The following is a 17571-nucleotide window of genomic DNA, read 5'->3' as shown; positions in this document are numbered from 1 at the left end:
ATGCAATAATAAGCAATGTGTCAACATACTGATATTATGAGTTTCCTCAAACTATATTTTCCAGTTACATGACTTTGCCTTTTTTCTCTCTTTCATCACCTGCTTTTGTCACCACGATTTTGTGTCTTAGATATTCGAATGTCACTTGAGATTACTGGAAATAAGGAGTGTAAATCGGCCCGAGTTGGTCAGCACGTCAAAGAATATTGTGTTGAACTGGCGACTTTTCCCCGAATAATTGATTTTAGAGTATTCTATAGCTCTACACTCACATCATGTCTATTATTACCATGTGTATTCGACCTCGAATAAATTTCAGACGTCAGTATTGATTTGCATGTAAATAGGTAATGATTTGCATAACTGAATAATTGACTGCGTATTGCCAGAAAAAGAGGCTATTATAGTGGAGGCACAGTGAAGTGTGTAAAGTCAACATTGTATTGACGCGGCCTCAGGATGTCTGTAGAGGATATACTACACACAATAGGCGATACTGGGAGGTACCAGAAACTTATGTTGGCCTTAATAAGTTATACTGTTGTACTTCAAGTGTTGTTCGGTCTGGTCAACGTTTTCTTTACTATGTCCACCGACCATTACTGTAGGGTGAACTTAAACCAAACCTATGAACTTGACTCACCGTTAAAACGGGCCACCATTCCCAGAACACACCATGGAAACCAGACCACCTGGGATTCCTGTCACATGTACAACGCGAATGAGTCCATTATATGGAATAGTAATCTTGCCAGTGGGTCGGCGTCTAATCGTTCAAGCTTCGCGGCGTTCGGTGTTCAGCCATGTGACCACGGTTGGGTTTTCGATAGATCGTCAGTTTCGAACACCTTGGTGATGGAGGTAAGTTGATAAGCTTTCCCATATTTTGATACTATTCAGACACGGTCACTCCACAAAACCGAGTGATCGTGCCTTACATAATTCATGCGATAGTCCACCGATATAAAATTTTTAACCTAAAAGAACTACGAAACTTATACAAAAATACTAACCAAAACTAAGTGTCATTTTAGTCTGATCAGCAGATATCTTGACGTATTGACAACAGACTGAAAAAGCACGATAAATTCGTACACATGAGACATCATGATCTGCTTATTATCCCGTACGTGTATATTAATATTTTATAGGGTGTGAGAATTTGGTTATAAATTTCGAGCAAATATGAAGCGAATTCAGCATTTGATGCATATTCATTCATAGTTCAATAGTTTTCGTAGCCTTGCAATCATTGGCTGCATTCCACTGTTTTATGTGAAACTGCTTCGACCATGGTCACCATTTTTGGTGCAGCCGCCATTTTAAAGTGAACTTCATAATAGCTTGGAATTACAACGGCGTATTGGGTTATATCATAGACCCTCGAAAACTCGAGGGTCTATGATTAAATTGTTGCAAAATTTATCGAAGGAGAACGTTTGTAATGAATGCAGGTAGCGTCATTTTCTATCGCCAGAAACGTTTTTCTTATCACCCAACATTTTGTAATTCCAAGCTATTTTGAAATTCACTGTAAATTGTATTCCCTACTGATGATGGAATATGTTGTGCATAGCAACAGATCCGTTGTAAAGGTCCCGTAGCAGACAGAACGCACCTTGCCTTTAACGATAATGACAAGTTTCTGGTGACTCTATAATCGCCCTGCGGAATCCGCTGCCAGGAAGAAAGGAAATCATGAACGAGAGGGAAGACGAAACGGAAAGAAATACTGTAGAGTGGATCTGTGCTGTTCTTGTCACCGCATGAGGTCACTAAACTTGAGTGAGGTACCCCAGATATATCAAAAACACAGTGAAGGGGATGCCTCCGACAGCACATGGCTAAATTATTCCGTCTACAGGGTCTAGTCGAAAGGAAATTACTATAACAATCACAACCAGATGGCCAGTCGACTTGGTTCAAACACAACTATATCTAATGAGTCAAGTCAGCGCTTTTTAAAGCAAGTAATTTCAGCAAGTAAATATCACAATAGGCCCTAGCCAACAAGTACGCGCTGAGTAAGATTGGAAATGTAAGTCAATAGAAAGTAATATTTTTAAGTCTTGTCATTTCGCTCTAGGATATAGGATTTATAGAATAAGGTCGAACTGTTGATCGGCTTCTCGGCATCACATGTAATTAACATATTGATTAAAAATTATCCCTTACTCCATCCCACTTGTCAAATCCTAGACACATCTCATTCCTCAAATCCCATACATTTCTTTTGATCACAGAATGTGCAACAAATGAGCGCTTAGCGCTGAGGATCCTAACAGAGGTCGAAGTGCAGCTATATGATTTATTCTAATAAGTCAACGGCATCCATTCCAGCTGAGATTCCAGGATGTCCGTATGAATATGGACTTTGCACAACATTTTAAGAGCGATATTGAATTTGAAGAATTATGAAGATGAAGAAATGAAGAAAATGAATATATATATATATATATATATATATATATATATATATATATATATATATATATATATATATATAATTAAATAAAGAAAAGAAATATGAATTTTCGGACTTTGCACAACATGGCCAAACAAAGCAGATTTGATGGCCAACTCATCAACCATCAGTAATGCAGCGAAGATACAGCGATTAAAACGGCAGGATCAAGTAAAATAAAAAAATTCAAAGCCGTGTAGAGAGGACGTACTGTGTAAGCTGGTCAACCTTAGCAGGATATTAGACGCTCCGACCGGCTGGCCGCCAATCTCATACATGACTCATACACGTACAGCGATTTTATCGAGTGCTGCTCCGCAGAAAGGAAGTTCAACCCGGATGAAATACTAACTCGGTTTTAGTGATATTAATGTTTCATAATTACTATTTATTATTTTTAATGATGACGAAAATAATATCACATTTTTAGACTATTCATGTCCTGTTCGCCTGTATGATACAGTGAAAGCATGACACCGCCACTCTAACTTCACGGCTCATATCACCACACGGTGTTGCAGAAAAATAAAATACTCATCGAGATCGTGCTAGCCATTTCTGATTGGGTAGTAAATGTGACGTCTTGTGTTCGTTCAAGGTTATTTTGCAATGGTCTAATGTAAAGCTTGGCCTGACCAGCCTCCATGCTTATATACCTTCGGAATACCCCTCGGTTGGGTAACGTATTGGAGGTAATGGCCTTCTTTCGGCGTAGGCGCGGCAAATTTCATATTCACCTCCTTCTAAACCCTGCCTACACACTATTGATTTGTTGAAGTGTAGATGTAGTGTTGGAGTTTTTCGAAGGAGTGCCTCTATCACAGTCCCCGATTTCTATACGGTTCTTGATTTCGGTTACGTCACATCCTGACAGGTAAAATATCAACGAAATTGTTTCAACTCTGAACCTTAATGGCGTCATCACGGTTTTAATTTATTCCTGTCCGACACGGATCCAAAAAAAAAAATGACCGTTAACCACTACTCCATGAACCATTGGCAATTGGCAAATCAAACAACCCGATGCTACACGCAGCATCGTTTGCAGGGCTACGTTGCTTCACGGATACAGACATTTGCTACATCTACGATGCAAACTTTACGAGCGTGATCTCGATGCGTTATATTCTCCAAACGTGACGCAGCATCATTAATGGCATCCCTGCATGCCACAAAACTGCCTCTGAAGTCTGTCATTGTCCCAAGACTTGTTTATTCGGCACGTGGATGGTCGATTGTCAGAGATATTTCGAGACTTCCCGCTCGACAGTTTTTGCTGTTGACATGTTGTACAATGATTTCTGGGTAGGGTTCAAATCATGAAGCAAGTCAAATGACAAGTTCAGGTAGCATGGTAGGTCAATTTATGTCAAGATAGTGTGGTAATCATGACCAAACAATCCCATAGTAATGACCAAATAATGACATACAAATGACCAAATCACCAAATAATGAAAATTATAATGATGAGATAAGTTCCAAATCAAGACATCTGACATCAATGCTAAACAATGGCATAACAACCGAATTACCAAATAAGTTCATAAAAATGTCACTATTATATTGTAATAATTGCGCAATATCAAAACGGAGAGTACAGTACAGAATTTTTTTTTCATTATCCCACATTTGTCATGTTTTGGTATGAAGAACGTTTTCGGGTTATATTTGTAAACATACGTACATGTACACACGTGTGTAAATGCCACACTGAGGCTATCGCTGTGAAGACATGCGCACAGTGACATCTCCATAGACTAACGCAGGCCGTACCAGGAATAGTCTCGGTTACTCAGACTTCTCTGCGCTTCCGCTGCTACAGGGCGAGCATGCTGTACAATCCGGTTCAAAGGCTCACATTTATTAACACAAAAGTTGTATGTAATCAAAAGTTCAGGAACGGAAGCAAAGCTGGAGTGGTCATATTTTTCCGGTCCGGTTATTTTAGCTGTGAACGGGGCCGTGTCGTACTGGGTCTTGTGCATGCAGATCGAGATTGAAGTTGAATTTACGAGCAATATGCTTTCCATCAAGGTTTTTAGTATGTTCCGAACCATGTCCTTTTCTAGCTAGAGTATAGAAATCTATGGCAGAATGAAATTTAGAGATATGTTTTGCTGGCAATTATAATCAGCTACAACGTGGAAATACAGGCCGCGGCTCCTATCAGTGTTGTCACGCCACTCCAACAAATTGCTCCCAAATCGCAAGATCTCTGCATTTAAGAAAATCCACGTCTCAGAAACACATTTTGGAAATATCTAAAACCTAACATATCGTCTGGTGAGCGTATCGGCTCATTTTCAAAACGTAGAAAAGAGGAGTAAGTATGAGAAATATAAAGTTAAAGTGTTTACATGATTGTAGTATTGAGCAATTTTCAATACAAAATACATATCCTTGATCAAACAATCTCAGCGTCACTCCTGTATTATCTTCTGAATTACGAAAGAGAACTAAAATGTCCTTGATCACGACTTGAGTAGCTTTAAAAATTCAAGTGCGTAATTATTAACGCAAGTGTGAATAGTCTGTTGACATGAAGAAAATGAGAATAGAAGGCAAGTTGTAGGGGAAACAGAGTGGGTCGAAAGTGACATATTAAAAAAGAAAACATGGCAATTCTATTGTAGAATTGTTTCTTAAGCGTCAAAAATTTCACATCAGGGTTAGTAGCAGTGTGACGTTCTTACCGAGATTTCTAGTAACTTGGTTGAAAATTTCACTTTTCCCACCGGCAAGACAGAAGTTTGTCCTTGACTTTGCGGGAACTGTATCAAAACTTAAAATAAGTAGTCAGCTGCATAATTACAGTGTGTAACTTATTTGCAAGTGTTTTGGATCTTTTCACAGTTTAACTTGGTGTGCGACAAAGCTTGGTTGCAGCAGTTGCCAAAGTCAACGTATGCTTTTGCTGGTATATTCGGATCTTTAATTTTCGGTCCACTCAGTGACGCGTAAGTATTGCCGCCAGATTCTTGATGCCCTTAAGAGCAATGGTCGACATTTTGTTTTGTATTTGCATCAGGTTAAAAATGTTTCAGCAGAATTCTAGGATAGGAAAGCAATAAGGGTGCGAAATTCACAAAGAAAATCGAGATTGATACAGAAAATTTGCTTGAAAAAGTCATGGCTTCAATGTCTTTCGTTGCTGTTATGATATCAAATTTATTTACCTTATGGCAGAGCAGGCGCCATGGCTTCAATGTCTTTTGTTGTTAGTTTAAACAAATTTATGTACGTTTTATCAGAATTACACTGACTAAGGAAAATCAGATCCAGGCAGACAAACCATGTGGTGCCAAAATATCAAACGCAACACACCGATTAAACAAAACCATAAGTAATAATATTAACCCACCATCTTGGCTTGCAGATACGGAAGAAAACCAACATTCTTCTTCACCTTAATTATCGCCTTCATCTTCAACGTATTAATGTATCTATCGACGACGTTCCCTATGTTTGTTACATGTCAGTTTCTGATGGGCATTGTTAGTCCAGCAATTTACAACATCGGTCATCTCATAGGTGGGATTTCATGTATGTTAAATGTATGCACACACGAATGAGAACATGAGAAGTCATCAAGTAAATCAAACCAGCTTTAACTGACCTGTTAGCTCAGTTTGTAGAGCATCCTAACAGAAGTCGGATGGCTTTGGTTCAAATACTAACTTGGGATCATTTTTCAAAGCCCCAAAATTTTCAGTGTAGAGATCTAGACAATCAGATGTAGTTGTGTGATTTTCCAATTAGTTTATACAAGATATATTTCCACGCTACACAACATTGGATAACCTCTCATTTCAAAAACGTATCTATCTATCTATCTATCTATCTATCTATCTATCTATCTATCTATCTATCTTTTGATACCGCTCTAAACAGAACCCTGTGTAAACTGAACCTTTGTCCCAGACCAAATCCAATTTAACTCTACGTTAAAAGGACATTTGTGAAACAAACCTCTCCACACCGAACAATTATCGCAGTCCATGAACGGTGCAGTTTAGAAAGGTTAAGAGAGAGAGAGAGAGAGAGAGAGAGAGAGAGAGAGAGAGAGAGAGAGAGAGAGAGAGAGGAGAGAGAGAGAGAGAGCCTTTAGGTAGATCGAACGTTCGGTTGATTTGTCGGTTGGTACACTTTTTAAACCATGTATGCGTGCTTGGCTATCTATCTCTTTGTCTTTCTATCCGACTGCGTCTGCATACTTAATTTGAAAAAGCATGCAGAATATGGCATTGTGCATTATTTCCTCTTCACTTGCAAGAAAAGAATAAACCACATTTCTGTCATCGGCGACCGCTATTGGAGCTCATCTTTTTTTATCACGGGCATAAGCGCTAAATCTGACCGAGGGCCGAGGATTTCCAGTTTTCATTTTAAAGATGTCATACTAAGCCATACCTACAGAGATTTCGTTCCTGTACATTAGGTCCGTACCTCAACGTCTTAGAATTACACTGTTGCATTCATTCATATTTTCCTTAAAAATTTAAAATTCGTCCCAACTTGTCCAGTCGTAGAAATGGCGACCACGAAAAGCAGGCCGATGGCACTGATAGTCCCTTCACTTGCTCATCCTATCTGTGAGCTCTTGCTAGCGGGAATGTCTTATGCAGTCAGGAGCAATTGGCGAATAATTCAACTAGTTGTCCTGTTAGGCTGTGTCCTTACCATTCCGTATTACTGGTAAGTACCAATACGAGTATCGAAATCCATACCGCACTCGCTATTTCAGTGTCACCATTTATATTTTAAAGAATTTTGATGGTGAATTTCTTTAGTCTATTCTTTATCGAATTTAAGCTGTGTACGTTTGCCATCAGGAATTAAAAACGCGATAGTTGAAGACGCAAGAGCAGCAATAAATTGCATCTAGATGAGCAGCATTTTGTTCTCTTTGCTTTAAATGTTGTCCCGTTTTATTTGTTATGTACATGCCTTCTCATTTTATCAAAAACTAAAAGTTGAACAACTCCTTCTTTCATCTGACAGGATTACAGACGAGACGCCAAGATGGTTATATCAACAAGGAAGGCTTGAAGAAACGGAAAAACTGTTTGAGAAAATAGCCAAATGGAACAAAAGAACATATCAAAGAGAAAGTCTAAAGTCTTCAAATACTAAGGTAAATGATTAGACATGCCAACAAAAGTATCTTTTTTCATAACTCTATTTTATGTTTTCACTTCACGAAAACTCTTCAACACTTACAGTATTAGCATGGATTATTGCCTGTATTTCGCTGAATAGTGCAATACAGATGAATACAGTCAAGAATCCATTGATTGTATTCAGCAAGCCTGTATTCGTGTGGATTCACGTGAATTCATTAAGACATGCAACACAGACAGTGATACTTTATCTGTATTATTGCCATTTGTGCAGTATTTTTATCTTATTTGGCCTGGTAAGCTTCAGTAAAGATATTTATTTTCCAAAGGATGCTAAATTGAATTTCTATAAAGGGTAAAACTTGATGAGCCCTAACAATGTATACCAGCACAATACTACTCAATACATACAATATAATACATACAAAAAAGTTAACCAACGCACACATTTAAAATTTTTCCCAATAAGCCTAAAAAAGACGTTTTAAAAATACTCTATTTGTCACTATACATTATATTAAAATTAACGGGATTCCAGTTTTTGACACTATTTGCAGCGAACCCCCTGCGGTAAAAATCCTTAATTGATACAGGAACTGTTAACAATTTTTGCACCTTAGATGTTGTAGCCCTTCCATGATAAATTTCCGGAATGAGACTTTTCATATAGTGTGGCGCAAGATTATGGTAAAAATTAAAAGTAAATCATGTATTTTTTATAAAATATTCCATCGGGTAGTGGCATCATATACATCTTCAGTTGTAGAATTGTTCCTTGCATCACAAAATATTTAATGGCAAGTTTTCGAAGTTAAAACACCCTTTACATAAACGCTGAGGCTCCCTATAAAAGATGACAGTAATCGAATAGTGGTAGAATATAGCTATTATATAACGTTTTCTTGCATGCATAGGTACAAAATGTCTTATTCTAATATCCAACGCTATAAAACTGTTAATTAAAAAAATCTTGTGACAATTTTGTTTCCATTTTCATCAACAAGTGTACCAAAAATCATTCCACTGTGAACTGCTTGCAATTTATTTTCGCCAAGTTTATAGTCTAGAGCTCATTTATTCAAATATGTACGATTTTGTAGCGTGGTTACAATAACTTTTTTTGTGCTGTCACAGTTTCTGGCATTTTTATTATTCTTACATCGACAGTAGACATTATTTCTGGAATACATTTGTGCGTTGGTAGCAATGGTTAAATCATCAACGTACACCTCGATGTTACCATCAATATGAAGTGGCAATCATATACATAACCATATACTTAGATACATATATATATACATACATACATACATACATACATACACACACACACATACATACATACATACATACATACATACATACATACATACATACATACATACATACATACGTACGTACGTACATACATACATACATGTATATAAATATGAAGTGACAAACAGAATATCTATCTATCTATCTATCTATCTATCTATCTATCTATCTATCTATCTATCTATCTAGCTATCTATCTAATCTATAGCCCAATTTACCTTACCGTGATCTCGCAAGTGCGCTAGAATGAACCCCATCGGCGCAGAAAATCTGTGCACACTTGCTAAAACACGCTTGTGTTTCCAGAAATGCCCAAAGGCGAAGCCTTCTAACTCGGCCTCTGAGAAAGTGTTCAACAGTGAGACACGCTCGTTAAAAACGGCTACTACATGATGTGATGCGCGGGAAAATCTGGCAAACAAAAATAAACTTGACGTCCATGTAACCGAGCAAATCTCCACGAAATGCATCAGACTTGAGCCGGCAATAGCTGCTGAAAGTTATGACAAATCAATTGCACCTAGCTGTAAAACAACCACACTGGGTTAAAACACTGGACGACATGTAAATCAAAAACCGTACATTATTCACCGTACGGCCTCCGATGCCGTGTAGCTGTATTTCTGCAGAACTGCACATGTTGAATGACTGCGGCATAGGACGTGCGTTACGCGGTAATGACATGGACGCCTAGCCACGAAAGAATGACCTAAAATTAACACCTTTTGCTTCATACTGATTGCCAAAACATGTGCCTGGATGCCCAGCACTTATATAAGGTAGGACCCCTAAGACAAAAAGAGAGCTTGCCTAAAAATGTAGAAACGAGGATAAAATTGTTGGAAAAACCAAACTGCCAGCTGCTTGTTTGGCGGTGTGATCGAAAAGAGGCAGGTCAATGTTGTGACCCCCCTCTAAGGCACTAATGAATGGAACTCTATTTGCCGTAGAGGGCAGTCTACCCTTGAAAATATGAAAACTACAACTGCATGTATATAAATCCGATTATCTTTCTATAATCGTGGTTCTATCTATCTATCTATCTATCTATCTATCTATCTATCTATCTATCTATCTATCTATCTATCTATATCTATATCTATATATATATATATATATATATATATATATATATATATATATATATATATATATATATATATATATATATATATATATATATATAATGAGAACACTAAAGGCCTAAGAGTACACCTTAGGGGTACGCATGTCGGAATATTTTGCTTTTGAGAACACAAATTTCTAAATTGAACCCAGTGGGTTAAGGTAACGTTTGTAGTAACATTGCGCCTGTATATTGATCTTTTTTCTAACAATACACGATGATTAAAAAGATCGAAAGCCTCCTTGAAGGCCAGAAACAATATTCCCGTTATACCCCCTCATTTGTAGATTTTAGCCACATGTTAATCAAGGCTATTTCACACAAATTTATGGGAGCATTAGTTGTATTAAACCAGTTTGCAACTACCTAAAGCTTCTTTTGAACCAGCATTGACAAAGGGAACAACTCTGGCTACTTTTCATTGATCAGGAAATATACCAGATCAACACTAATATTATCTATCTATCTATCTATCTATCTATCTATCTATCTATCTATCTATCTATCTATCTATCTATCTATCTATCTATCTATCTATCTATCTATCTATCTATCTATCTTTTCATGTATGTATGTATGTATGTATGTATGTATGTATGTATGTATGTATGTATGTATGTATGTATGTATGTATGTATGTATGTACGTATGTATATATGTGTGTATGTATCCAGCCATTGGTGTAGTCAAAATTGTGCATTAACCTGTACATGCTTGTATTTGTACGTATTTTATACACGTTTGCATACAAAGGAAGAAGAAGATAATAGTAATTCCCCGATTTCTGCTCTCACGAACCTATTTGTACGAAAAGAACTGAGATGTCGGACAATGAGCATATCTGTTGGTTGGTAAGTACACAAATTAAAGTTAGTAAATGGAAAATTGATAATGATTTGACCGAAAAATTTGTATTAATAATCTTTAAACTTTTACCATGAATAACAATACATTGTATCAAAACACACACACACAGACCCCACACACACACACACACACACACACACACACACACACACACAGATATATATATATATATATATATATATATATATATATATATATATAATATATATATATATATATATATATATATATATATTACATGGTTCAATGAGAGTGCAAATCAGTGCATTGATTTGAATAGGAACATCCGGGAAGTAAGCGGGCCGGTGAACGATGTACTGACCGGTTTCCATGGTTACCCGGTCCAGTGAAGCCCTTCGACGTTTTCGACGTCAAAGTAGACAAATGTAAACTCTTCATACGCGCACTGCTCTTTTGATTTTCGTTAATATCTGTTTGATGCAGGTCGAAAAAGGTAAAATTGTTTGACAATGCCCTGCATGTAACTAAATATTATATGGCATTAACTGTGAAGGCATGTAATAAAAATACTATTGCCTGAATACATGGGTTTATGTGCCCTCGCAGCAGGAGACAATTTGTCCTCCTGGCGTCGGGGAAATTGTCAACTGCTCTCGGGCACATGAACCCTTGTATTCAGGCAATAATATATATATATATATATATATATATATATATATATATATATATATATATATATATATATATATATATATATATAATATATATATATGATGAAAGTCACTGCGCACTCTGTCGTCTCTCGTTGTCTCTCAGGCTTTTTTTCTGCCAAACAATACGTACCGTTGCAGTTATGATAAGTAATACATCTATCCGTGCATGAATACAGTCAGAATTTGTTCGATGCAATATAACAAAATCAACCGTTATTCTTCTTTTCACTAACAGGTTGTCAATCGGAACTTTCTATTATGGTGTCGGCTACAACTTCAACTTTATAAGCAACAACACCCTTACCAATCTTATTCTGGGTTTGATCAGCATTTCTGACGTCATCGGTTACCTGTTATGCTGGCTGATGTTGAAGTATCTTCCCAGGAGATGGCTTTTATTTTCATCAATGATAATCACTGCTTTGTGTTGGATGGTTGCAGGAATCGTGGGTGAGTTCGTATCGCAAACTGCCGATAATGACGCTAGCATAAATTTTGGTTTTGTCTTCTTGGTTGTAATTATTATGGACTGCCATTGTTCTCAAAGTGACTCTTTTTTGATGCAAATCGTATGATAATTATTAACATTCTGCTGGTGAAGACACTGCTGTTAATTACGGTATTAACCACTATGCAATACTTAAGTTAGTTGTGAAAAAGAATTTCTCTCGAAGCCCTGTCTAATTTTAGGCTAAGCTACAAAATAGAGCAAAAGTACAGTCAGAAATGGACATCACACCGTCAACAGTCTGCAAAAGTCATATGGAAACAGGGTCGTGCTGCTTGACTCAAGTAACCAAACTTGCATTTGTTTCCAACACATCCAGGTAACATGGCCGTGAAGATTTCCTTTGTAGTCGTGGCTAAGATGTTTGCAGTGATTCAGTATTTAGCATTTTTTGCATACTCGGCAGAGCTGTATCCAACTGAAGTAAGGTTCGTAGCGTAGATCACTCATGAATACTAATTGAACTGACTTTCGTGATACCAATTTACGTATTACGGGAGTCAGCTTTTACATTTAATCGAAATGATAACTTATCTTCTAGGAATGCTTCTATTGGGCTCGGTCAAACTCTTGCATATATAGGGGCGACGGTGGCACCGTATATTTTTGCCTTGATGGACATCAACCCCCTTCTACCTTTCATTATCATAAGTTCCTTACTTGTTGTTGGTGGTGTAATGGTGCTCTTACTCCCAGAGACGTTCAATGAAGACCTAATGGACTCAATTGATGACATCACAAAAAGGTAATTACACAGAATCCTACAAATATTAATGAAAATAAGTAGACCGTGTTCAAAATTAAAGGCGAGGGATCTGAATAGCCGAGATGAAAATTCAATTGATGTATTTCAAGTCCCTCTATATTATTCATACTATTTAAACCTGCGTCTTCTTGAATACCAACACTCAGACATTCACAGAAGGCTGTTTTGTATTGGGCCACACTTAAAGTACGGCGAAGATTTGCAGCTCTCAAGTCTTTAGTCCAGCTTAGGTTTTACCTACGTAGAAATACATGCATCTGAATTGTCTTCAAGACACTGATATTAAAAGTGAGATTGAAATTTTTAGGTAATACACGGAATGATGAAACCCATAAACTATTATTGTGTCGTACGGGTAATCTTACCTTATTCCTGAAAGCATCGACCAAACGTAGGCCCTTACCTATACTTTAGGTTTGTTATCCGAATGATGTGGTAATCACTCTATTTCATCCTATATATCCCATCGAAAATGATGTCGACTGAATCACGAATTTGCCAAACATTATTTTCAACATTTTCATCTTTCAATAAAGTGAATTTAAAAAACACTGAAACTGCATCAGATTTAAAAGTATATCACTCTGTGAATATGAAAGTTTTATTTATTTTCAGGGCTTCATTTTATTAGTGCAATGTTCAAGCATTTATGGTGTTCAGATATGCAGAGAGAATTTAAAGCTTCAAACGTAATATGCAAAATGTCACTTTTCACACAAGTAGAACAAATTTGAATCGTGAATGAGTTCAGATTTATATACTTCCTGTGCGAAAACGATTTGTAATAAAATAACGGATTTCAAATAATCGCGTTTCTTTCTAATTTTCGTGTTTTCATCACTTCATAGACGTGAAGATGATTCAATCATAACAAACAAAAGCACTGAGGGTAGCAGACTTCTTGAAGAGCGCCGCCATCCAGGTCAATAACTTCAGCATTAAGTGACAGAGGATATCCGATCGATAGAGCTGTACAGGTCGACAAATCTTCGGAATGATTTTGAAAAGACTTAAGTCTCATGTGAAGGGCGTGAAACTGTAGGCCTATATCTTTAACAACATTGAGGTGCATATATAGCTGTATCATACGTTGCACATATGTAGCCGTTATTGAAACGAATACAGTTTCCTATGTCATGTCAGGGATATGACAATCCAGCAAAATAAGTAAATAGCAGAAACGTTGACATCTGTTCATTGACGACGACTGCATCCAGAGTTCATCTGTCGATACTGCATCAGAACTGTCCTTAGTTTGTCGGAAATTGTTAACACATACATTTAAAAAAATTGAAACATGTATTGTCTGATCTATCATAGTGCAAGTAAGAGGCTAACTTACAGGCACATTCTGAAAGAGTGTTGTAAGAAATTCACACGGACATGCTACGTGTAGATTTGTTTGCTATTTGGTCATGCACTGCCCGAATAGTCGTTAAATCAGGAGTTAATTGTCAATGACAAGAAATGAGACAAGTGTCGAAGTGTTAGAAAGTTGTTCTTTTCTCTTTAACTTCACAACTATCTGGTCAGTTATCTTTCCAAGGTTGTTGGCAGAATACACTTGGATTACGCATAATAGATACCCTTCCCGTTAGGGCACCACATGACTCTATGTGCCGGGTAAATAGACATCAAATCAGGTCCAATAATCGTTATCATTCAAGGTAACTAAGATTGGCAATGCGCATTGTCGTATTACTATTCTCAAAGCGTGCAGGTCTAGGCTTTATACTGTTGTGACCAAGTTTAAAGCTAACCGAATCGCTCTACCTGCCTTACATGTACCCAGGCCTATAAAAACCACTGATCCCCATCACCGGACATTAATCCAAACATTTCTACTGGACAGACAGAATATTTTGAGTAATGAGCTTACATTAGATTTTTTGTTGTTTTTTTCTAGGGCATTTACACGTATATCTGACGACAGAAAGCAGAATATGATTCCTGGCCTCATTGTCTGACCAGATCATTTTCTGTTAGATCGTTGTCAATGAAATCGATATAAGGAGATATTTCTGCATAAACCTTCAAGGGAGCCCCACAGCGCAATGTTCTTTTTCTAGTAACTTTTACTCTGTATACAAAATGATAGCAGTACTAGTCATTCTGTTCCATCTATACTATGATGACTGTGCTGCAGAAAAAGAGTGAAATGTATATATTAACGCCAGAAAAACCGAAGGAAATGCGTTCGACTTTTTAAAAAAGGTCACTAGAATCCCCTCCGTATTCATACATGTAGTTAGTGTTCAGATGGGTACCTCTCTGGATGACAGACGTTACTGTTTTAGGAATTATTAAGCTTTTCAATTCAAAATATTTTTGGTCTATGGTTTTACATAAACTTAGCTCATCGCATGCTATTCTCGCGATCATTCCCGTTATCATGTTGGTTTGCATGAACGTCGAGTCTACTATATGTACGCATGTATAGGGTTTTGACCGATCGAAAGGCAAACCCTTACAACAAAACAAAATCAATGTAAAGACGTATACATCGAATCATCTTGCTGAAGGTCTTTGATTCATCAGGCTGAAGTCACACAACGAATATATTGAACAAGACTGATCGGTATTCCAAACGCCCCTAAGCTGCTAAGAATGCTGCAAGTAAGTCAATAACTACCGTTTCCCATTGTCTGCATTTGTCCCCGTCATCTATGTGGTATATAATGTGCCTCATGTGTATTTTATGTGTTGTCATGGAGAATCACTTGAAGAATGTCGTTCATAGAGATGATGAGGGATTTCGAGTCAACTCTGTTCAACCATGGATGGTTCAATCTACATGACCAGTGAATCATAAAAGTTTCTATCGACATTGTTACTTTGTTTGAACACTGTTTTCTGGATTGTATTGTCCTTTGAATGATATGGTCCTAAAGAATCATTATATAAATATAAATTATTTCACACATGACTCGACTGCTACTAGAAGTATGCAGTTTACATCGCCCGCAAGATGTACCAGACACAAGGTCATTATTTTCCTTCTTTTAAATTGTTTGAATTCCTGAAACTGGATGAAACTTGTAACTAGACAAACAACTAACCATACAAAGGTAATTCTTTGCAGGGCTATACATTGTATTAGTGTAAGCTTATATTCTCGTTCGCTCAAGTATGTCGTTGTACCAATGGAAGGATGGTTCACAATTGAGAGTTGCGAAGGACTTAATACTTAACATCATTGGTGGTATGCAAGTAGGATAGTATTCCTGCAGGTATGCAGGAATGTATAATGGGTTCATCTGTCCGAAATCGAGCTCAACCTTAATGAACCACGCTGTGTATGTTATATGCTTGTCAACCTGTAGGCCTCAGTGTTTGCCTTCGGACTCCTGTCCTGTCAGTTGACCCTCTTTTTCTGTCAGTCGCCATTTCTTCTCACCTTTCGCCAACTTACCTGCCAGGCCTTCATGTACCAACCAGATATTGCAAGAAATAATTATTACCTGTGTAAGCTCATAAATAATTACATGCATATATATATATATATATATATATATATATATATATATATATATATATATATATATATATATATATATACGAAAATGGTTTGCTTGTCAATGCAGGCAAAGTATAGTGCTCAATGCATTTCTGCAGGGCGGTAATACTCAGTAATATATATATAGAGAGAGAGAGAGAGAGAAGAGAGAGAGAGGAAGAGAGAGAGAGAGAGAGAGAGAGAGAGAGAGAGAGAGAGAGAGAGAGAGAGAGAGAGAGATAGATAGATATTAGGTAGGTAGGTAGGTAGGTAGGTAGGTAGGTAGGTAGGTAGGTAGGTAGATAGATAGATAGATAGATAGATAGATAGATAGATAGATAGATTATATATATATCGTTTCGCCCGGTCTTAGCTTGGCTGCCTCAGTATGCCCTTTCCATTCCATAGGACTCCTGTTTGTTCATATGATCCAAGCGGTATTGATCTATTCTTTTCGGTTGATACCATTGTTCCTAAGGGTGTTGAGCTTTTTTATCATAATGTTTCACGCGTTAGTCTTTATATCTTAAGCAAAAAAAAATAAGTTTGTTTCTGGTCATTGACAGGTGGCAAAAATTATGCGGCGACGCGATTTTTTTTCAATTTTTCTAAAATTTTTGATGGAATTTGATACATTTTTCCCTTTTTTCCATAGGGGCAAATGAAAAACAGGTAGAAACAGTTGACGCGTACACTTTGAAGTGATGAGGGCGGTAACCAGAAACAAATCATTTTTTAGCCTTACCTTGCCATATTTTTCAAGCCTGGTTATTTTAAAGGAATTTATTGTGTGATATTGCACCAGGTAGTTGCTGATATGTGACTTTGCATGCGAGTGTATATTGCATCAGCCTTTTCACCTGGGTATGCCTGCATATTCGCAATGTTGGCAGTAATTACATTACATTTGTTTCCCTGCAATTAATATATCAAAACAGTTTTATGTCCGTACACCCTGATTTTAAACGCATTTTTATACCGATGGTGGCGTCGTTGCGCATTATGTCAGTGGAGAAAATAAGGCCACCTGGTAGTGTTTGAATACTATTCTTTGAATCCAATTTATGTTTCGGGGACAGGATGAGTGTGCCTGTATGATGGTTTACAGTGAAGGAAAGCATGGATTGAGTTACTGTGTGTCACTATAATAATTGCTACATCTACATGGATTATGTGCGTACTTTACTGGACTGCAAACTTTGATTGTGTTATGTGTGTCGCTACAATGTCGAT

General features: G+C 37.1%; 1 protein-coding gene across 1 annotated transcript; it reads left to right on the top strand.

Moving 5' to 3' along the window:
- Positions 1–427: 427 nt before the first annotated feature.
- Positions 428–15760, top strand: LOC139150350 (organic cation transporter protein-like). The gene is made up of 10 exons (XM_070722652.1): positions 428–861; positions 5318–5421; positions 5841–5995; positions 6988–7159; positions 7466–7598; positions 10781–10878; positions 11804–12018; positions 12396–12504; positions 12618–12821; positions 13691–15760. Exons 1-10 carry the CDS (start codon positions 460–462, stop codon positions 13770–13772), a joined length of 1674 nt encoding a protein of 557 aa, XP_070578753.1. The 5' UTR covers positions 428–459; the 3' UTR covers positions 13773–15760.
- Positions 15761–17571: the final 1811 nt, after the last annotated feature.

Source organism: Ptychodera flava, chromosome 14 (assembly GCF_041260155.1).
Source record: "Ptychodera flava strain L36383 chromosome 14, AS_Pfla_20210202, whole genome shotgun sequence".
In the NCBI taxonomy this organism is placed as follows: domain Eukaryota; kingdom Metazoa; phylum Hemichordata; class Enteropneusta; family Ptychoderidae; genus Ptychodera; species Ptychodera flava.
This window is presented reverse-complemented; position numbering and strand designations above follow the sequence as displayed.